Raw genomic sequence first — 23,727 nt, 5'->3', positions numbered from 1 at the left:
GCTGCTGCTACTACTCTACTATGCTGCCTCTATTATTACTATTGCTGCTGCTGCCATCACTACTTCTACTGCTACCAACACTGTCACTACTTCGATTACTACTACTACTTTTATTACTTTGCTGGTGCCTTTAGTACTACTACTTGTGTTATTTCTACTACTAGTTTTACTGTGACTTCTGTTATGACTATTCTAGTGGCTGTTTCGATTACTGCTGCCGCTTCTACTACTATTCTTACTGTTGCTATTTCTGCTACTACTATTACTATTGCTGTGTCTGCAGCTGCCATTACCACTACTTGTAAACTACGTCTGCTGTTACTACTTTTATTGTTACTACTACAACTTCTGCTACGATTATTGCTGCTGCTGCTACTACTATTCTGTAACTAGTAGTACTAATTGTACTGCCATTACTAATATACCTCTTCTAGTACAGTGACTCCTACCGTTACTTACTATTCCTGTTACCACAGCTATTACTACTAGCGCACTGTGCACGCGTAATGAAACCTCCGTTCTTCAGTGAGCTTCAGTGATTTTCACTTTACATTTCCTCCCCACCCCAGTTTTTGTTCTACTTCTTTGTATGTTTTGTTTTCCAATTGATCTTTGATTTGCACCTTATGGAGAAGAAGCTTTTTATAAAATTTTTTCTTCAGAAATCACATATCCCATTTCTCATTCATTCAGTCACGGAACAATCACTTATTGAGCGGTTTCTATGTTCCAGGCATACTTACAGGTGCTGGGAGTACAGCTGAAAACAAATCAACACCCATTTTTAGATGCGAATATCCTGGCTGAAGAAGGACGCTGGGAAGGGGATGAGTCAAGAGCCTCTGTGTTATAGCTTCTACCCAGACTAGGATAGTCCTTCTCTCCTCTCCTGCTCCCGCTTTCTGGTGTCTGATGTCTTGCTGCCACCTCTGATGTAGCCACTTTCCCTGTGGGGGAATCTGTGAGTACCTTAGATTGTTCCAGAAAAGAGTACAGCTGCTCCTTTCCCGTTGCCTCACTGCTTCCAAATGACTTGTTTTCTCCACACCCTGATGCTTTTCCTGGGTGCTGGCTGCCTTTTTCAACTGGAACCATCTCTGGCTCAGCCCTCCCAGAGCCCCTTCCTTGGGTACAGGGAACAACCCCAATTCAGCATCGCTTGTGATGACAACAAACGTGCTGTTTACTCCCTCTCCAGATCATTAATAGAGATGTTAAATGAGACAGGACAAAGCTGTGTCCCTGTGGCATCCCGCTAGACACCTTCCAACAACTTGACACGTTGCCATTTGCTGTTTCACCACCCTTTGTTTACTTTGTGAGCTCAGGTCCCTGTTTTTGAAAGAGGCAGAAAGCTTGATATTTCTACTGCTGCAGAGACACTACTTAAGGGTGCGGATGCTAAAACCTGGCAGATTGTAAATACATCCTTTTGAGTCTGAATTAAATGTGGCTCCTGAATACAGCATTGTCAGTAAATACTTGGTTGTTCTCCCTCCTCTCAGATGCCTTTGTTTTCTCTGGACTTTCTGCAGCTGTTCTGTCTTTCCGAGAGCAGGGAATGGTAGATGTTTGCTATATGCAAAGCTGTTGCTTGGATCAGCTTAACGATGAACACTGAAGTGGCTGTTCCCTGCAAAGCTCTATAGAGGATTGTTCTCCCAGCTCGGGGTTTCTTCCCTCCCTGCACCCTGCAGAACACCCTTGCTCGGATGCTGGTCCAGCCATGTGATCTTCTTGGACAGATGTTATTTTGCAGACATCATGCAAGCAAGGGCTTGAAAAATGGCACTCACATGGTTCTGCTTGCATTCTTGTGCTGTGTAGAACTGCTAGGGAAATGTGCCTGGGGGGTGGGACTGCTGGTTGGAAGAAAGGACATATGGACCAGAGCCCAGTGGTCTCAGTGGCCCAGTTAGGAGAAACCTGGGTCTCCTGGGAACTAGATGTCCTCTGGGTAGATGAAAAAGTCCAGCCCAGATCCACAGAATCCCCTTCTCCATGAAGAAGACGCATATTGCTGAGGAGGGCTCATTTATCATGCAGCATTAGCTGCGGCACTAGATAGCTGATACAATGCACACACCTGGGCTCCCAAGATCAAGGGCTATGAGGAAAGAGTCTCTGTAGAGAGCTACCCAATCTGAGATGCACTGAAAAACTCCTTTTCCCAGCAAAGACAGAAAAGAGAGAAACAAAAGCCCAAATTGAGCTCACTATTCATCGCCCTAAGCCACTGTTTGCCACTTCCTTCTCGAATGTTTGCCGCTACAAAAACTGCCCAATCACCCAGTGCTGGCTGAAAATGCTCCTTTGGCTTGTGGCATACAAACTAAACACAGTGACAGTGACCCTAGAAAGTTCTGTTTATACTTCCTGCGTAGAAGCCACATGCTCCAGGCAGCTGCCTCTGGCTGCCTCTGGGCAGTCTCACCCGAAACCCCTATAAGCATCTTCCCAGTAACTGGCACCCCACCTACTGAGCATGTGACCCCAAGTGTGTCCCCGGGTCAGTGGTGTGGCCTCACTCGGATCTTGCTGGGGTGCAGCCTCAGCCTCTTGCAGGTCTACTGATGTGTATCAACACTTGGCCAGAAGCCAAGAACATAACGCACACTACGTGAGTTGATGTGGGGCAGAGAAGTGCCCTAGGACCACTGCCAGGACTTGTTTGAACCTTTTATTGTAATTTATTATTTTTTAAAGGATGTATTTATTTATGCATACAGAACTGGGGTACAGGCCAGAGGTGTAGTGATGGTGAGAGGCATCACCAGAGACAGAGTGGGGAGCAGGACAGGCAGATTGACAAAGTACACTCCTGAGGCGAGCAGTGGGCAAGACAGGAGAGGTCTGCTGCGCCATGTGGGGCACCTCCCTGGCCGGGGACCCAAACAGTGCTGTAGTGGCTGTGGTTAGCTTTGCAGCGCTGTGCTTTAACCTGTTGCGCCATCAGGGAGGGCCCATTAGTTGATTAGTTGAGCCCATTAGTGGGCTAAATAATTATTGGGAGTTCAGTCATATCTTTTGGATTTCTGCATTGTCTGCCACTAGCCCCACTTCTCAGTAAGTGACATTCTGCTCAGAACAAATTGGTGGGTGAAAGTGAGTTGATATTGCCAAGCCAGGCCCACCCAGCTCACTCTCCTTTGTAAAGACAAACCTTTTCTCCATGATTCCTAAACCATGTGGATGCCACCTAGAACAGACACATTTGCCCAAAGGAAGCAAATTCTCCCAACTCTGGGCAGCACTGCTCAGTCCAGAGATTTTAATTTGGACATGTGAAGTAAAGCACACTGACAAGTATATTCAAATAAGCAACTTAGGGACCTTTTATAGTGGACACAGAAACAGACTGGCAGGTGGGAAGGGAGGGAGAGAGAGAAAATAAGGAGAATGTCAGTGGGGGAGGGGAAAGAAAGAAAAAATAGTCCGGGGCTTGTGGGACCTGAATTTTACCTTCTTATTTTCTAGCGGAGCTTGGAATTTTTCACCCCCTCTCACGGTATCATTGACATTAAATATCCAATCTTCTCTGCCCCACATCAACTTGAGTAATATACTACAGCCAAGGTTGGCTGCATCTGCTCTCTTCCTCCTTCCTCAATTCACGTCAAGAATGCTCCCACCATACATTACTATTGGGATTTTAAAAATGATTTATTTTGCTACACCATTCAGACCTTTGAACCACACTGGATGCTGGGTGCTTTGTTGACACAGTAGTTAGGGATAAAAGGAGAGTTTGGGGGATTGAGAATTCTGACTTTCTATAAATCACTAATTTTATTGTAGTAAATAGAGGTCACCTCCTGGAACTTCAATAGCCTGCCTTGAAAAATGGTATGAGGCTATCAAAGTCCATCAAAAGGAAAAATAGGAAAAATGGAGTAGAGGGAAAAGAATAGTTTCTCAGCTTCAGCCAAGGCCACTCCAAGCATGGGTTCGTACGGGCAGAGCCATGTTGAAGAGGCTGAAGAGGCGCTTCCAGTGGCCTCTTGAGCATTGTATGCCCCTCTCCAGAGGAGAGGCTAAAGATTAAGGATGGGGCAGAGCAGCTGGAGAGGGGGTGGCCCGTTATGTCATGAGCTTGCAAAGTTCTAGGCCAGAGTGAGAAGCTCAACAGTGTCTACCAGAACAATGCCCCAACGGGCTGGGGAGAAGAATGCTAGGCCTCACGTGTGACAGGTCACACATGCACACAGGAGCCACAGAGAGAAGGTACGTGAGTGGGGAGGATCTGTGTTGGATGGGATACCCCAGCTTGAGTTACTCAACACCTCTCCCACTCCCTTCTTTCAACTCTCGAGGCAACAACAAACTGCTCAATTCCCCAGCACAGTGTCACCACAACTCAAGATGACATCTGGAGATGTAGGTGGAAATCCCTGGGAAGGCTTCCTTCCCATGTGCAAGGACAAAGCCTTGCTAGCAAGAGTAGAGTCTCTCCTGGTAAGGCCTTTTCCTCTGTGTCTTCCACCCTCTTTTCTTGCCTGAGACACACTTGCTATGGCTGGGTGTACAGCAGCTGTCTTGACACCATGAGGACTGAGTACCGCAGTATTGCATGCTAAACGTGGCACAGCCTCAGGACAGAGAGAGCTAGGCTTCTTCTTTAAGATTTATCTATTTATGCATCCAAGAACTGGGGTATACAGGCCAGAGGTGAAGGGGGTTCATCAGAGACAGAAGGGGGAGAACAGGCAGATCTATTGAAATACACCACTGAGGGGTGCAGAGGGAGACAGGAGAGGTCTGCAGCGCCATGTGGGTCAGCTCCTTGACTGGGGATAGAACTCAGGCCATAGTGGCTGGTGATAGCTTGTTAGCACTGAGACTTTAAAACCTTTGTCACCAGGGAGGCCCAAGGGCCTAGGTTTCTGAGGGCATTGGTCAGCCTAGCTAGTCCTGGACCTCTGACAGCTAACATCTTTCGGCATAAAAGTACACCCTTGCTTGCTTAAACCCCACTGTCAGATCTCCCGTACACAGTGTAAACTGCCCTAGCTCTCTCCATTTGCTGGGTGGGAGTCCTGGCCTCTCACTGCTGAATTTGACTTGACAAAAGAGGTCGTACACCTGGATTATTTTTTCACATGAAATCCCCCCTTGGCAACTGTAATTGATGCCAATAGACATAGGTACTTGAGTTTTTTGAATACACTCTCAATTGATGAACTCAGATTCACGGACTGTTTACTCCGGGCCAGGTGTGATGCTAACCACCCTATATAAATGATCTCATTTAATCCAAGAAACAAAGTGGAGAGTAAGGATATTATTACCTCTATTTTATTAATGACAAAATGGAGCCTCAAGGTCATATATGCACCAAGTCATAGATTGGTAGGGACAGAGCCATCATTAAAGTTCGCACCTGATTACTAGTGAATCAATGACCTGTCACAACGATGTGTTTCCCAAGCCACCTCAAACTCAGCAACTGGCAACCAGATTTGTTCTCAGGCTTCAGGTTTGCGGGTTGACTGTGGTTGGGAGATCCGAGACAGACTCAGGGGGTGATTCTGCGTCAGGCCGCAGGTCCTGGAGGGATCAGCTCCAGGCTGGGAGTTGGGTTTGGGGCGTTCCACGTGTGTGTTCGTTCTGGGACCCCGGTGAAAGGGCACTGGCCATGCAGGAAATGTTTTTTCCTTGTGGCATTGAGGGACTGGTACAGTCCATGCCGAATCGTGACTACGATTCCTTTCACCAAAGAGCTTCTAAAGTGGCCCAGGGCTACGAGGCAGGGCAGACCCTCGGCCCCCAGTGGGAGGAAGGTGGGGATGGCTCAACAGCTGTCCAACAATGGCCAGCAGACGGGTTCTGGAAAAGCCGCCGCCCTTGTCATGAGACAGGCTCCTTTTCTCCCCTTTTGTCTGTTTGCAAGAGAAGCAAATGGCGCGTGGGCTGGGTAAATGGTGCACAGAGACATCAGCCACCTCTGCAAACAGCTCGTTTCTGACACGCTTTGACGCTACACCCTACAGAGTGGCAGCTTTGGGAGGCGACTGGCAGGAGGCGGGGAGGAGCCTGTGGGCTGAGGCCAGCCCCTCCCCTCCTTTCCTGGGGAGTTGCCTCCCTCTCGCCCATTGCTGAGGGGGGCCCGTGTCTTCCTGGCATCTTCCACCCTGACTCCCCTGGGGCCCTTTTCTGTTCTCTGATTACCATCACTCCTGTTTTCTCTCTTCCTTCCTCAGCCCTCTGGAATATCCATTCCTCCAGCCACCCAGTCATTCAATCAACAGTCATTTACTCACTCCTCCTCCTTACCAAGCACCATGCATGATGCAGGAGAAATGGTGGCACGGGGTGGGAGCACCACTCTCAAGGAGATACTTGGAGCGGGGAGACAGATGGCAGGCACTTGGGTAAAACGAAGATCACTGCACTGCAGAGGTGAGCAGGGCTGGCGCGGGGGCTGCCGAGGGCAGGTGGTGCAGAAGGGGGACCATCGAAAGGGCAGGAAGGAGAAGGGGTGCCCCCAGCTGCCCAGTGATGGAAGCCCTTTGCTCCGAGTTCTGCTTCTCCTGAAGCCAGGAGCTGCTCCCCTGCAGGCAGGAGCACATTTGTGTCAAACAGCTTCTGGAAAACCAGCGTCTGTGTCAGCCACGGGAGTGTGAGCAGTGGAAGGAAGCTTAAGTGAGGAGAGCACCACTGGGGGAGGTCAGAAGAGCTCATGGTGCTCCCTCCACCCCTTCTGTGTATCTCCACCCCTCCTGTGTATCTGCCCCATACACAGGCATCAGGCAGATATGTGATGTGTCACCCAGGCCACCTGGGCTCCCTGAAGAGAGACCAGAGAACTCAACGTCACCAGACTCTCGAGAGCAGCAGTTCCCAATGCGAGGGTGGATTTGGCTCCCAGGGGACACATGGGAAAGTCTGGGACATTTTTTAATGATCACAGCTGGGGGAGAGGGTGCTCCAAGCATCTACAGGGTAGGGCAGGGATACAGCTAAACACTCTAAAAGGACCAGTGATCGAGTTCATTTTTTAAAAGATGTATTTTATTTATTGATGCTTACAAGAGGTGGGGTGTAGGCCAAAGGTATGGGGGCTGGGAGGATTCACCAGCGACAGAGTGGGGAGCAGAACAGGCGGGGCTACTGAAATACACTGCTGAGGGGAGCAGGGGGGGAGACAGGAGAGGTCTGCTGTGCCATGTGGGTCAGCTCCCCAGGTGGGGATTGAACTCGTGCTGCAGTCACTGCAGATAGCTTCAGAGTGCTGAGACTTAATCCCTTGCACCACCGGGAGGTCCTCAAGTTTTTTTTTTTTTTTTTTTAAGATTTATTTATTTGTGCATACAGAACTGGGGTACAGGCCAGAGGCTCAGGGGCAGTGAGAGGCTTCACCAGAGACAGAGTGGGGAGCAGAACAGGCAGATCGACAAAGTACACTGCTGAGGGGAGCAGCGGGCGGGTCAGGAGAGGTCTGCCGCGTCATGTGGTCACCTCCGGGGCAGGCGGGAATCGAACTCATGTGGAAGCGGCTTTAGATTCTCAGTGCTGTGCTTTAACCCGCTGTGCCACTAGGGAGGGCCTCAAGTTGATTTTTAAACTAAAGTTACTTATATTTCCAAGATTTTAAACAACTTAGTGAAAGGGATAAGACAAAAATTTTATTCCAGAATCTCTCACAGTGTACTTTTAAGTGTTCCTGGAACCCCCCCTAGCTGAGTAGTCTGGCTGGTTGGGGTTTCTTGTGGGAGCAGATTACACCAGTGTGAGCAGCAGTGGTGGAAGCAAAAGTCTGCACCGATGGTTATGCCCATCTGCAGATACCCAGGCTCTGTGCATTCCAGAATAATTTGATCCACACCACCTAGCAGCTTGAAAGAGGCAGAAACAGAAGAGGAAGAAGAAACAACAGCCATGTAGCATGACTGTAATTCCCAATCTGAGTTGTGCACTCTCATTTGCTTCATGTAATATGAGCCAAATTTAAGCATGTCAACATCGCAACAATTGCTGACTTTTCAAGCTTGATACAGTCGCATCTGGCAAGCACCCACTGAATGTTCTTCAGTGATGCTGATGGAAATGTATTTACTAAAATACAGTGTATTGGGAAGATAAACAGTATATTGTGATGTCCTGTCCTTTGCATTTGCATAAATTGGCCCTCTCTGAAATAAGCTAAGATTTAAAAGAACATGACCATGTTTATTTTTTTTAATATTTAAAAAAAGTCTTTACTTTTGCCTACAAGAGGTGTGGAGTGGTGAGAGGATTTACCAGAGGCAGAGTGGGGAGCAGAACAAGCAGATCTACTGAAATACACTTCTGAGGGGCGCAGAGGGGAATAGGAGAGGTCTGCCATGCCATGTGTCAGCTTCCTGGCCAGGGATCGAACTCGTGCTGCTGTGGCTTCAGAGAGCTTCATAATGTGGTGCTTTAATCCGTTGTGCCGCCACCAGGGAGGCCCCGCATGACTGCCTCTTTGAAAAATGCAGCTCTTCACCTTGGTGGTTTTTTCAGGCAGCCAAGAAACTGAGGTTTTTCTCCACATCAAGTCCAGGAAAATGTGCTTTCACCAGGTTTGAGATGAATAACAAAAGGGAACCAGAGGCAGAAGTTGGTGAGTGGAGACTGGACTGTTGGTGTGGGGTGTGGTGCCCCATCTCAGCCATAACCTGGGCCTTTGGGGGATCCGCCCCTGAGGGACTATGGACTGGTAGGTGCTGTCGCTTTCTTGGAGATTTGGGTCCTTTCAAATACATGTGGAGATTTGGGTCCTGGGACTCTTCTCTCCCAGGGCAGACCTGAAGTTTACCTTGGGTCTGCAACTGGAGACATTTTAACTGACCTTTCAATCCGCTGAAGCATGATCTTCAGCTTCATCTTTTATTTTCTCATTTACTCAGCTACTCATTCAACAAGTATTCACTGAGTCCCTGCTAGGAACTCGGGCGTGGCCAGCGGTGGGGATGCAACATGAAGACTCGGCCCATGAGGCGGTTGGAGGGTGTACAGCCAACACGGGGCTCAGCGAGCGTCCGGGAAGGCATGTGGGGGTCTGAGTCACATGGGGACCTGCACAATGCTCCAGGGTGTGTGAATGCCCAGAGAAAGCCTGCTAGCAGGCGACCTGTTCATGGAGTAAAGCAATCCAGGTGGTGGGGGTCCATGTGTGAGGAAGGGGAAGAGGCAGAGGCAGGTGAACTGTGGGGACAGGTGGTGCCAGGTGAGGAAGTCTGGACTTTATTCTAGAATAAAGAAAGAAATCATTTTGAAGATACAGAAGTGACATGATGGCGTGATTGGGTCTTCTCTTAAAAAGATTTTTTTTAAGTTCATGCATACAAGAGCTGGGGTACAGGCTAGAGGTGAGGGTGGGGGTGAGAAGGTTCACCAGAGACAGAGTGGGGAAAAGAACAGGCTGACTGATGAAGAACACTGCTGAGAGGAGTAGCGGGTGGGTCAGGTGAGGTCGGCTGTGTCATGTGGGTCACCTCCCGGCCAGGGATCAAACTCATGCACAAATGGCCTTGGCTTGCTTTATCATGCTGTGCTTTAACCAGTTGCACCCCCAGGGAGGACCCTGGATCTTTCTTTTTAACAGATCAGTGGTCTGGGATGCAATGTGGGCCATCAGAATACCCCTGAAAGCAGGCAGTCCAGGCCCAGGGTCCTCCGCCTATACTGGGGAATTGGGAGTGAAGGCCTTCAGCATGGCCCTGTGGGCATGGAGAGCCCCAGTGTCCTGGGGCATCTGCTACCATCGAGGCCCCATGGCATGGCGTCCCCTGTGGATTGCTCACCATGTAGGACTATTTCCCAGGGGTGATTTGAAATGCGGATGTGGTCTTGGGGGTGGGGGTGGGGGTTGATATGTTCAGGAAGTATGCAAAAAGAAATCGGAAATCATGCTGCATCCTAGTCTCTAACATTTGTTAAATTGGCCCAAGGTTGCCTCCACTCTGGCCTTATTGCTATTGTGAGCCTGCTTCCTTCCGAGCAAAGGAGGTGCTCCTTTGGGTGGAGGCTAAATCATGAGTTCCAGCTCTCATCAGGCACATCACAAAGAAGGGGGCTGGCTCCAGAATGTGTGCGAGTGAGCTCTGGAAGCAGGGAAAGGCCCAGAGGGAGGCAGAGGCTGCCTGTGTGCATAAGAAGGCGATTCTCTGCCATGAAAAACCCATTCATCACTTATCATCAAGGAGAGGCAAATCAAAACCGCAACGAGTTGCCACCTCACACCTGTGAGAATGGGCTGTATTAAAAAGATAAGAGCACAGCAAGTGTTGGCCAGGGTGTGGAGGAAAAGGAACTGTCAGAAGCTGGTGGTGGGAATGTTAACTGATCTAGTCTGCTGTGGAGATTCCTCAAAAATAGATCTACCATTCGATCAGCTATTCCTGCCCTGGGTATCTACCCGAAGAAAGCAAATTTTAACACCAATTTAAGCAACAAATACTCGCCTATGTTCACTGTAGCACCATTAAATAGCCACACTATGGAAATATGGTAAGTGCCCATAGACAGATGAATGGGTTAGGAAGCTGTGGTGTACAGACACAACAACATACTATTCAGTTGTAAATAAAGGTGAAATCTTGCCATTGTGACAACAGGAGGGAAATGGAGGGGATTTTTCTATGCAAATAAGTCAGAAGGAGAAAGATAAATGCTGAATGATTTCACTCTTAAATCAAATGTACAGAAAACAAGACAAAGAAATTGATGAAACTACCCTGGTGGTGCAAAGGGTTAAGCGCAGCACTATGAAGCTCTCCACAGCCACTGCAGCCTAAATTCAATCCCCGGCTGGAAGGTGACCCCCATGGCACAGCAGACCTCTTCTGCCTTGCCCGCTGCTCCCCTCAGCAGTGTATTTCAGTAGATCTGCTCTCCATTCTGTCTCTGGTGAAAGCCCTCACTCTGCCACCCTGCTCCAAGCCTCTGGCCTACACCTCAGCTCTTGTATGCATCAATAAATAAATCTATAAAAAAATTAATTCAACAGGTTTTACTGTCTTTTAACAGGTTTTACTGTCTTTGTTAAGCATTCCATTTCTCCAGGGGACCCTTTGCCATTCTACATGCTCATAAGGTCAGTTCGAACCTACATTTTCTACATGTTTTATTTAGTCAAGGAACTAGTTACCTGATAGGCCTGTTGCCAGGGCAGGGCTATTAAAGGGTGTGTGTTGTGTTGGGCAAACAAAACGAGCACAGCAAGTGAAACCACCAAACCAACCGCCTTGCAAATCTGGAACACCAACAAGTTGCATCAAGTTGGATTTTGGGGAGCAAGACGCCAAGAACACTGTGGCTCAACTTTGAGGGTCAAAACAGCATCCAGCCTCCAGAAAGAGGAAGGGGCACAGCCCAGGCCTTTTCACTTGACCTTGGGATAGGAGCTGGACTTTGCAAGGAGAGCCGACTGGGTTCTCCTTGGAGACGAGGCAGGGCAGGACAGGACAGGCCTGTGTAGGGGAGAGGGAAGCAGGCATGGACATTCTGCTTGCGCAGACTTTGGCCTTGTTGACATTACGCTCTATCCAATGGGCCTGATTCGTACTTCAGTTCACACCCCGTACCTGTAATTGCCTTTTTTTCAGCCATGGCAGAAAACTATTTTTAAAACTTGAAATTTGAAAGGGGAATTCCCTCCTGTGCTGGCTCCCCAAACGCAGTCAGCTGTGAAAACGAGGACAGGAAGGTCCCGCTCAGATGATCGGACAGGTTCTGAATTGGTGAATAGCTGTGTTATTTTTCGGGAAAGTGGATGCGTGACTTTCACCACTGACAAGTAACAGGAACTAATAGGAAAGGGGACTGCCAGGAGGAGCTCCTGCCAAATCCACTCCCTGGAATATAATCATTCATTTGTAATCAGTTCATTAATTAACTGGGCACAAAAGGATGCTGTAAAAAGATCAGAAGTATTTTCCAAGTAGGTTAAACATACCCCTCCTACCTCATTTGCTTACATGGACACTCAACAAATCCTAATTTCATGCAAAGGAAAAGAAATTATGTTCTGGCCTCATTGAAATTGCCCAGATTTTCACAGACTAGAATTATAAAGGGTCCTGGTGAATCAACTACTGTTGTAAAATAGTAAAGAATAAAACAATCCCCCAAAACCAGCGGTGGAAAGGAGAATCAGATCACCATGAACACTGAACACCACAAAGAGATGTAGATTGAAAAGGGGGAGGAAGGACACATTTTCTGGCTTTCAGGCACTTACATTTTAATCAGCGATTGACAATGTAATTATAAAAAGAAATGATATTGGCCAAATGTCAGTATTTGGCGAGCGTTTTTATTTCTCCTTTCAGTACTGGCTAAAAAAGAAGAGAGACATTTCCAAATTCTGGGCCCTCAAGCAAAATGTTTTAGAAAATAGCTTTCTAATCATCTGAAAATTGCTCCTAAAAAGAAAAAAACTAAAGCATACTGCTCAAGAGATGCATGCTCATTGTAGAGAGCATTTAGAAGTAGAGAACAGCAAAGGAAGATCAAAATGACCTAGAGTTGTACAATTCAATGATAAACTTTAATTTTTACCTTCTTCTTGTATGTTTACCTGCCTATATTTGTCTGCGTATTTATTTGCCAAAATAGTATTTTGTAAGTTGTTTGAAATCTGTTTCCCCCCACTGACCACACATTAGCCACATGTTGCCATGGCAGCGAGCATCTGCGTGGGTGCGCGCCTGGGCAGCCATCCTTACTTGACCAGCCCTATTAGTGGACATTTAGGTTATTCTTTTGCCATCAAAAACAATGCTGTAGCCTTCAGGGACATTGTGGTGTCTCTGTATTCATTTAACTGTTTCTACAGGAAATGATATTAATGGGTGAAAGAACATGGCATCGACATTTATCAGCAAATACTCCTCAGCTTGAAAGAGATTCAAAATAGCACAGCAGCGAGGCTGGGGAAGTCTGACAGAGCAGCTGAGTTGCTACTGATCTCAGCCAGGGAGTCTCCCTGAGAGCCAGTGGCTGGAGAGAATGGGGTCACTGCACTTCACAGCAGGGGGCAAGTGAGAACTGTGTCCTCAGGCGAAGTGGTCACTCTGCGAACACCGCACAGCACACGCCTGGACAGTAAGGCTGACGACACCTCTCTACCTGCAGGAACCACGCCACATAGGCCATCTGGCCTTGTTCTAAAGGTCACCACCTGGCACATGACTCTGACGGTCCATGTGGCTTGTTGACATGGTCTAGTGATGTTATAAGGTAGGAACGTACGGACGTTCCCAGCTGGCGCCTGGACATGGCGCCAACTTGATGAATCCCTGGTCCTTCTCTTATCAATCCTCATCTCTTTATCTAATATATAAAACCCAGGTGGGGGAGAGTAAGGGAGAGGATGAGGAGGGACAAGCAGGAGAGGAGGAGGTAGAAAGAGAGAGAAAAGAGGAGGAAGAGGAAGAAAGAGGTGAAGGAAGGAGAGAGAAGGATGATGAGGAAGAGAAGGAAGGAGAAAGAAAGGAGAAGGAGGAAGCAGAGAGGAGAGAGAGGGGAGGAAGGGAAGGAGGAAGAGAGAGAAGGAAAAGGAGGAGGAAGAGGAGCACGAGGAAGGAAGAGAAGAATGGGGAAGAGGGGAGCAGGAATTGGGGGGAGAGAAGGGGAAAGAGAAGACAGGAAGGGAGAAATGAAGGGACCAAGAAGGAGGTCTGGCAAACAAGGTATCTGTATCTACTTGCCTCTTAGGAGTAAAGGCTCCTGATGGCTTTTCATGCTTTTTTATTTGTTTGTTTTTCATGGCGAGATTTCCCCCAACCTCGCATGGAAGCTTTACAGCGCATTACTTCAGCCTTTCAATCTGCCCTTTGGGTTTTATGAAAGGTTAAAACCCACACAACAGGGCAGAGTAAAGCTTGTTTACTGCAAGATTCATGTCTGGTCTTGAAAGGTATTTTCTCCCTTGCCCCACAACCCTTGATGAAAGGAAGATGGATGCTGTGCCGGGTGTGGGCGATGCATGCAAATCGGGTTCTGCGTGGGCAGCTTGGGTTGGGGAGGGCTCCTTCCTAAGCACATGCACACCTGCATCTGCACCCCAGGTGACAGCCGGCCCCGCGCCTTCCCGGCCCCCAGGTCCCAGCCCACCTTCTCCCGAGACTCTTTCCTGAGCGGGGATCTCGGAGGAGTCTTTTACGCGTCAGAACACATTTCAGTCAACTGCTGTCTTTCCCAGGGGTATCTGTGTTTCAGGATGCAGCTCTCTCTGCGGGACGTGAGGGTTGTCAGTGTTAAAATGTTTACTAATCACTCAGGCAGCCGCCTCCTGCCCAGCCTTCCTCCCAACAGCCATTTATTGAACACGTGACTTTCCACGCTGTGTCGACTCATCCACCACGAGCAAGACACATAAGCTCTCTGCCCTCTTCGAATGTGTGTTCTGGTTGAAAAGATGCAAAACATGCCCAATTAGGAAGTTGCCAGGAAGGCTGCTTCAGGACCGAGGGCGAGGAGGGACCCTATACCCCTTGCGTCCCAGCCCCATGTTTGCAATCCCCTGAGATCTTGGTAAAATGTCTTTATTGTTCAGAAAGTGCTGTCCGTCCCAACATCACTGGGGAGCGGTGGGGGTTGGATGCTTTGGTCTGCTTTCCTAACAGCAGCTAATACTTACCCAGTGCCTACTGCGTGGTAGGGAGGCTAACAAGCGTGTCACTGGAGTTAGAATTTACCACAAGCCTTTCGCATAGGAACTATTAACTCCCTGAACCTATAGACATCTTTCTCCCAATCATACTAGAAATAAGTGGCAGAGCAAAAATCATCGAAACCTGACTCTATTTGCTCTCTGACCTCTGTTAACATCACACACTCTCCCTTCCTGGGAGGCAAGGTTGGGATACCAGGTTGGTGTTCAACATCTTGTTCCCCAACGGGTAATCCATTTAACTTGGAATTCACTTAGATTCATTTCTGCGCAAATGACATAAGACTTATCCCTTTTGTCCCACTGTAAGAGCCTACAAAACATAAGTTACTCTTTTTTTCATTGCATTTCCCCAACTCTTTATAATGCTTCCTTTAGGAGGTGGGTCAGTTGCTGTCCCCTTGTGTTGTCAGACACACATGCCTCCTCTCTCTCTTCCTCCTTCTCTCTTCCTTCCATCCTGGAGCCCACATTACTACTGACTTACACAATATGTGCTCTGGTCCCCTTGTGGTGGCCTTTATTGGGTCACCACCACACAACTACTAGGACACAGAAACAGTGCGCAGAAAGCATGACTCTGCAACTATTTCACTACTAGACATCTGTCAATAGTTTTATAACACAGATGTCTCTGAGTATTTTCATCTAGTACCAACTTAATAACTTAGTAACTTTCCTGTGTATGGCACTTCCCTAAGCACCCTAACTTATGTTAAGTACTGTAGTCTTCCCCCAGGTCATGGCAGAGCACGTAACACCTAAACCCCAAATCACTGTTTCCACTGGAGACAAAGGAGCATGTAAATCCCTCTCTCTAACGATAAGAAAAAATGAGCCCTAGGTCACCCACCTAGTAATAGATTCAGCCAAGACTCAAGTCCATGGTGTTGGGAGACCAAGCGCTCTCTCTAAATACTCTGCTTAATGCTCCACATCAATATACCAGGGTTACATGGATATGTTACATGGTGGAATAAAGGGATCAGAGCCAAAGAGACAAGGAGACTTGGGACAAACAGAAAGTCAGTTTGTGGAGATTGACAAATGAGTGGCATATTAATTCACTCATTCATTCATAAATTTAGCAAGCATGTATTGAACACAGTAACCTACTATAAGATACTCCATAACTGCCTGAACTCCAGAGGAAGGACTTTTATATATGGCAGAGACCAGCTGTTATTTTCTTCTATCTGTCTTTCCATTTAAACAATAGGTGTCTGAGTTCTAGCTCCTAGAATGTGAGCCAAAAATCTCTCCTCCTCCCCACTTTTCCTTAGAGCCAGCGAGCATGGAGAGCTTACAAGCTCTGAATGATTTCACTCCTGCCAACTTGGAACAGCATTTAGACAATAAACTTCTATTACATGAACCCCCTGAAAGTTTGGAGTTCATCTTTTATAATATTTAGTGTTACAGCACTTCTTAAACAGGTTGCAGGAAAGAATTAAGGCCTAATGCCTTAAGTCATCAATGAATTAACTTTTCTCCTTTGCATCTAAAATGGTACTAGTTATAAATTATTCTTTGGAAAACAGTCGCTTACATAATTTCCCATGGAGTTTAATTTTCTTGTGGAACCCTTGTTGAAAAAGTTGTATACACTCAAGCTATCCCTGTCTTCAAGAGGTTTATTATAATCTAGTTGCAGAAATCAGACAGATGTATGTATCTCTACAAGGGAAGATGGAAAGGGAAACTTATGTCTTCACATCTTGTGGCAAGTCTGCTTTGAATTTATTATTGTCATTTTAACAGACTGTTGAGTTAAGCAAAAGCTCAAGGTCATTCAACAAGAAAGTGAAATGTGGAGTCAGGATTTGAACCAATGCCGGATGGACTCTCACGCATGTCAGGAAGAACACTGTTGAGGTCATTGTGAACTAAACACTGAACTGTTTAGCCCACAGTTCTCTGTACGGCACCCACAAGGGCTCAAGGCTTTCTCTGTATTCACGGACATAGAAACCATGTCCCTTCTGGAGGGAACAGTCACTCCCAGTACCCCTGAGGCCATGGACGTCCTACAAGGCCCTCCCCCACCAGCGTTTTCTGACCTTGGGCCTGTCTATAGGGAAGTGCTAATAATATCATTAAAACCTATTTATAGAAGCCAGTCAGTAAAAAAGAAGCCATCTTACATTCTGACTTTAGGAAAAGAGGACTAATTTATGAAAAGTTTGGGCGGTGTGAATAGAAAAGCCAAGGATTGTTAGTTTACAGAGAGAATTAGGTTAACTAACGACCATCTTCCAAAAGCTTAATTAAGTCTCTCAGCCCTCAAGTGAGGCAAGGAAATAATTGATTTCTGTATTGCTGGTAGGGAACGTGAGGGGGAGGTAATTTGCCTGTGGCCAACAAGGGAACCAGCGTCTGTCCTGGGATTAAAATCTAAGATTTTCTGACTCTTGGTCCTTTGTTTCTCTTTTGAGTCTGGAGTACTCAAGGCCCAGAAGAATTGTGTGTGTGTGTGTGTGTGTGAGAACCCCAAAGCAGGACTGTCAACCAAGATACTCCATGCAAATAAGACACCAAATAATTAAGGATTCACTCCTTAGTAATTGTCTGTCCTTCAAAGAAGCAACACAAACAATACCTTGTTGTGAGAGTCTGGGCCACATGGGCTTCTTTGAATAAGTGCTGGCACTTTGCACTATAAGGCTTGTCCATCACCCAGTGATTTCTGATGTCAGGAAATGTTTGAAGATCTCAAAATTTAAAAAGATGTCTGGACTAAAGGAGAAAGAGAGAAGTGAAAGAAGCAAGGAGAGGGAGGGAGTAGCAGGGGGAATGATGAAGGCACTCTACAGGAGCATGGTGGATTCAGCCTTACAGAGCACTCAGAGCCTGGAGCCTGGAGCCCGGAGCCCAGAGCCCGTCAAAGGCCTTCCCACCAGAACTGGAGGTGGGAAGCACTTAATTGCTTTACATAGATGTCTGACCTAGCTACACGTGGAGGTTCCCATGACTTCCTTCCCCTTTGGGTTCTGTCTGTTTGTTGGAGACATTCATGAAACTCAGGGCAACCTTTACTGGAACCTTTATTGGAAGGGGTCTGATAAAGGGTGTGGAGGGATATCTGGATGGAAGAGTGGCAGGGGGCCAGGTCTGCGAGAAGGGGTGCAGAGCCTCCTCGGGGTGGTGTTCTCCCCTCTCCTCCACCTGCTCGATGCCCAGGACACTCTCCAAATCCCACATGTTTGGAACTTTTAAGGAGGTTTCATCACACAGAGCTCATGGATCATGAACTCGCCTTTCCTGCCTTCCTTTCTTCTTAAGAGAATGGGGCCTGGAAATTCCAAATTTCTAATCCTGATGTGGTCTTTCTAGTAGGCAGCCCTCATCCAACCTTCACCTGAGAGCCCACCCAGAGTAGCCACATTAGCACAGAAGGCGACCCTATCACCCAGGAGGTGAGGGAGGAAAGAGGGTTCACCAGAGACAGAGTGGGGAGCAGAATAGGCAGATCTACTGAAACACATTGCCGAGGGGAGTCGTGGGTGAGAGGAGAGGTCTGGGGCACCATGTGGGTCACCTCCCAGGTAGGGGATCAAACTTGTGCTACGCTTTAACCCCCTATGCCACCAGGGAGGGTCTCAATATGTATTTTCAATGACTCCATGCTCCCACAGCACTACGTTGCATTTTAGCTACTCTTCCGACCAGAAGAGCGTGACAAGGGGCTGTTGGAATTCATGGACTTGCAGGTCTTTTTCCCTCTGCTGGACTATTTTCCTCTGCTGTTCCTTGAGCGTCAGAATCAAGACTGAGTATCTCTGCTCAGAGTGTAAAGCAGTTTACAAAATGCAATTCTTGCTAATTTCATCAATTAATGAAACTCTACAACAAGCTGATGTCTAAAGATCCAATGCCTCACCTTTTTGTCTAATCCTGAAGTCACCTGTGGCTTCTCAGGCTCTCAGGATACAAGTAAAACAAGCTTGGCTTCTTCTACTCTCCCCACGTCTAGTTCCATGGACTAAAAAATTCCAAAACTCCCCCTCAGTTACTAGTGATTCCTGGATTTGGGAACTTTCTGTGATGTCATCTCCTTCCACCCTGGAGCTGACCAGGGGCTCCCATATACACCCTGACTCGGATCCCATGGGACCCCGTGCCAGAGACATGACGTCAGGGAAGCTGGATCTGGGTTCTGAGACTCAGTTTCTGCTTCTGTCAATGGACATCTTCGATTTAGATAAGGAACTCAAATGTCGACAAGTCAGGCATGTGTTGAGAATGACTGATGCAGACAGTTAGGCTCTTAAGTATATTGATGCAATAGGGAGTGGTGGCGATTGTGGCCAACAGAGAAGGGCAGCTGGCGGCAGCAGCAGCTACTCCTCCTCTTCAGCTAATTGCTGTTGTGCAGAAGTGAGGGCTCTGCATAGCCACATTTCCATTTCTTCTTTCAAAAGACGGAAGAAGTCTGGATTTTCTTGTGAAATCTTCCCATTCTTGAATGTTGGCACGAGAATTTTCAGCAACACAAAACAAGCCAAACTCAATACATCTGTGTGCTGAATTCAGCGCGTGGACCTCAGGGGCGGCCTCTGCACTGCCTGGTGTGTAAAGTCTTTTCCACCTCGGAAGGGATGTGGCCTTCAGTCCCCTCAGTCTGCACGTTTTTGGCTCTCCGTACTATTTCTGTGACAGTCTAAGCAGAGTGGACGAGGGCTTAAGTGTAACTGTGTTTATAAACACCCTGGAGAATTCCATATGGTATGCCGAATGTGAAGTTGGCTTAATTTGAAAAGATTAAATGTACTCAGGCAATTGCAGAGTTGTCTGTTTTGTAAATCAACGCAATTTGTCGGTGGCAGGCCGGAATGGGCCCCGCTCTGGGAAGCGCAGCTGGCTGACCAGCTAGTTGTTGGTGGTGGTGGTCATGGAGGGGCCCACGCATACTGCTCCCCTCTCGGCCCCTCCCCCACCCAGACTCAGTTTCCTGCTGCTTAATTTGAATCTTACCCATGTAAAAAAAAAGATTTTCTTTATACATTCAATGGTCCTCGTGCTTAGCAGCCCGAGTCAAGAGTCTCAACAGATCACGGCAGCTCTGAGGAAAGCAGAAGCCCTCAGCTGGGAACCTGAACCCTGGGGAGGCGTCGTTCACTGTGGGACACTGGCCTATGTTTCCTGTAAAACACGGAGCTTGAGCTTGGATGTTTCAGCTACCCGCCACACTAACAATATGCAGGCTCTTTGATCCCCCAGGTGGGGGCCAGGAGGAGGCCCCTTCTCATCTTCTCATCTTGCTTCGCCCTCAGATGATGGACAGGTGCCTCAGCTTCTCTCTAGGCCGTGGATGCTGAACCCTTCTCAGGACACCACTTGAACAGCGAGGAGTCTGCTGCCACGTGTGGTGGGGCCCTGAGGGGGGCTGTGAGGCATCGGTGCAGCCCGGCTGAGCCTGGAACAGAGCCCCTTTGCCTCCTTCTCTGCGACTTCTGGCAGAGTTTTGTTGGGGAAGGCAGTCAGAAGGCCACGAGCGCCTTTTAACCTGGGAGCAACTACAGGCTCCTCAGTGCCTTCCTTTGCCGGGAATGTGGGTTTCCACTTGCCTTCCCTGCTCTCAGACATATCTGAGATAAAATGTGCTGCTAAGACCATGTGTACAGTGCGTGTGAATAAGTCCAGTTAAAACCTTCATGGAAACTTAAGATCTAGGGGCAGGTGTGGAAAACTACCTTCTGTGTAAGCTCCTTGGCTCTTAAAACTGTCACCTCCCAATATGGAGTAGACTGCCTTTTTTTTTTTCAGTCTTTCTTTGCCCTTTGGAGATCAGGGCCAGTTTCAGGTCAAACCGGGCTGTGAACCAAAGTTTCAACAGGGGAAAGTGTCAAATTCATGCCGTCAGATCCCTGGTCAGCAACCTCAACCTTTAAGAATACCGTTCCTGAAGAGGCAAGATGGAGAGGGCATGCAAATTAGACTTTTGGTCACAAAGAACAGAAAAGCAACTCAAAGCAACTCACACAATATGAGGTGATTTCACTAACATGAAAGGCTGTCCAGCTGCTCTAGGAATGACTGTCATCACCTCACTGATGTCACTGAAAACCATGTCCATTTCATGCCTCTCCTCTGATTCAGGTCAGGACTCCCCATCACCACAAAATGGCTGCCAGGGTTCCAGACATTGCATCTCAGTATACCCATGGCCCTTCCATCTTTCATTTTCTGATAAGCTCTCCGAAAGTCTTTCTCTAAAGTCGCCACAGCTAGAAAGAACTGAGTTCTATGTTCAGTTCAGGTATTAGCAAATGAGGAATGAGATTATTCTGACTGCTTTAAAGTCAAGCAATTCAGACTCCCCCTGGAGCTGGGGGGGGCATGTGCTGCTCCCCGAGGTGCAGGAAAACCCCTACCTGACCGTATTGGCTCTGAGTACAAGGAAGAAGGGCAATGCTGTGAAGAAAACCATGAACAGTGGTGCTTTCCATCCCCTATCTCAGGAAAAGGAGGACAAAGAAGAGGAGAAAAGTAGGGAGGAGAAGAAGGTGGAACCGCAGTTTTTGAATCAAATAGACTGTGATTTTCATCCCGGCTTTGTCAGCTCCTTGCTGTGTGTTCTTGGCAGGCCACCAAGTCTGTCTAATCTTGGATTTCCTTACTTGTACAATGAAGATAGCATGCGACTTTCATGAAGTCAACAAGAAGTTGGGTGGAAGATGCCAAGCTCAGTTTTTTTTTTTTTAATCACAAAATAACATTTGGCTAATGTTAGGAAAAATGGAAACAGGAGGAGGAGGGGAACAATAGTTTTTAAGATGCTTTCACAAACACTGCCCCCTTTGATCTGACAAGGTATTAGAAGGCAGGCGAGAAGCTATCATCATGGTCTTCTTTGATGAGTGTTGCAAGTATGGTCCAGGAACCACACGTGTCTTGCCTAGGCCAGCAAAACAGGGAGGTCTTTAAAGTATAAACCTTCAGTAATACCCAGAAAAGGATAGCTCAAAATAGAAAAGTTTACTGAAAAAAAAAAAAAACACCTATGATTGTATTTGGAAAAAACATTCTTAACACAGCAGAAGCAGCAAGTCTTACAATGAGAAATCTGCTTTGTAGAAACCAGCCACCCCCAAACCTCCACATCTCTAAGCATCTACTTAGGACAGCTGGACTTACTCACTAAGGATGCTGAGCCCAGACTGAGCACAGGGCAGGTGGCTGGCCCCTCGAGGTAGCAGAGGTGGGCAGAACTCTCACAGAGTTCAGTCTTGGGAAAGCAGGGTAATTTTGCTGATCCATATTTTCCAAAATGCAAAGTATTTGAACTAGTTCTTACTGTCCTCAAGGGTTCACCTCCTATGGCTTGTGCTGTCTTAGAAGCCAGCGCCCCTCATGATCAAGACTGATTTTCGACTTTGTATGTGCTGTGGTGGCTGGCACATGGCTTAGGTGCTTTCCTTCCAAAATGAATCTTCTGTGAGGACAGGAGATCTGCTTTGCTCACAAGGGGTTCTCAGAGTCCCAGTCAAACCCAGGTAGATGACATAATCCTCACAGGGCCAGGTCCTGCTCCCCCCTCCACACCCTACACCAGCCTAGCCCAGACTAAGTCTGACTCCAGATCCACCTGCAGTGAGTGGGGCAATGTTCAGCCCAGATGTGAGGTGGGAGGTCACATCTGGCTACAGGGCTCCTGGGCCAGAGGCTCCAGAAATCAGTCCACTCTCTGTACCCCTAAGCATCCTGACCTGAGGAAGTTCCCTACTCCTTCAGCCAACGAGGCCACAACCTTCTCCTGTCCGCGGCAGGAGAGATCTCCTGGTCCAGAGACAAACGGAGTGAATTCTGGGACCAAAGTGGCCATCCGATAGAGGCAGAAGCCCACCTTTGGTGACGCCGGTCTCATTCTTCCCTCAGGACTGGCTTGTGGATGACTTTGGTGCTGAAGCAGGGATGGGCTCATGGGGTTAAGGAACCTTCCTCACCAGGGCTCTGGGTCGTGCTCTGGGACATCCGTGCAGAGGCCAGTTAGCGTGAGGTGGGGATACTCAGGAATGGACATTGCAGCAGAGCCCGAGGTGGGGGGAGTGTGCGGGGTAGTCACTGGGGGCCGGAGGTGCTGAGCGAGTTGTGGTGTTTGTGTTGGTGAAAGGCCTTCCCTGAAAGCCGAGGGAGGACAGCAGAGCCTGCATGGCCCAGGGACGGGCCCTACGCACGCCGTCTGACTCCATCCTTCCACCTGGCCCATGAAGTGACGCTGTGAGCCATTTCAGAGATGAGGAAACAGAGCCCCAGCAGGTTACATACGGTACCAGCCCTGGCAGCAGAGCTAGTGAGTGTGTAAGCCAGGTCTCCCTCTCACACCCAGCGTCTTCTCCACGGTGTTCAACAGCATCTATCACAGTGGCTCATCCAATCCTCACTACTGGACATATCCAACAGTTAGGACAAATTTAAATTGTCTGCCATCTTGAAGTGGTGAGTGCTGTTGTGCACACGCTCCTCTGGCCAGCTCAGATTTCTTGCTGGGGCCTCCAGGTGGAGTTATGTGAGCAGAGCAAGAGAACAGCTGCGAGGTTCTTGCAACCGACTGCAGCTAAGGCAAAGTTTCCCAAAGGGTGAGCCTGCAGGAACAGGAACCGCTGGTCACGTGCTCTCCTGGGTGGAGGCTGCGCAGAGCCTGGTCACACTGTCCTGCAAATGGTGGCGCCCAGGTCATACCTGGCACCCGGGGAGTGTATTGAATTTCCTTGCGATACTGCTTCCCCAACAGTCCAGCAGAACTGTGACCCAGGCCCCCCACTGCACCAGGTAAACGCACATCTTGCTACATGGCTCCGCTCAGCTTTCTGTTATTCCAAATGTCAAGTGCACTTTGCCTCAAGCCTTCTTGGCCTTTAATTTTTAAATCCACATGCATTTAATTTATTTATTGGATTTCTATAGGACTTGAGGGGAAATTTAATTCACATACTTGTGGTTCATCTTCGCTTAACTTGTTTGATGGCTCAAAAAGCTTTGTTGGCTCTCTTAAATAAAGGTTTTTTGTTTTTTGTTTTTTTTTTTTTTTGTGCAGCTTCTTTCCAGAAACATAAAGCTGAAAGGGAGGGGAGATAATGGTCACG

At 47.9% G+C, this 23,727-nt stretch overlaps 1 protein-coding gene across 1 annotated transcript in view; it reads right to left on the bottom strand.

Annotated features, from left to right (window-relative positions):
• Positions 1-23,587, bottom strand: part of DHX15 (DEAH (Asp-Glu-Ala-His) box helicase 15) — a 115,088-nt gene extending 91,501 nt beyond the window's left edge. Inside the window, exon 1 of the mRNA XM_012724034.1 lies at positions 23,577-23,587. Within this exon, the coding sequence (XP_012579488.1) occupies positions 23,577-23,587 (11 nt within the window). The remainder of the gene's footprint in view (positions 1-23,576) is intronic.
• Positions 23,588-23,727: the final 140 nt, after the last annotated feature.

This window comes from Condylura cristata, unplaced genomic scaffold (genome assembly GCF_000260355.1).
Source record: "Condylura cristata isolate star-nosed mole 26May11 unplaced genomic scaffold, ConCri1.0 scaffold00012, whole genome shotgun sequence".
In the NCBI taxonomy this organism is placed as follows: Eukaryota; Metazoa; Chordata; class Mammalia; order Eulipotyphla; family Talpidae; genus Condylura; species Condylura cristata.
This window is presented reverse-complemented; position numbering and strand designations above follow the sequence as displayed.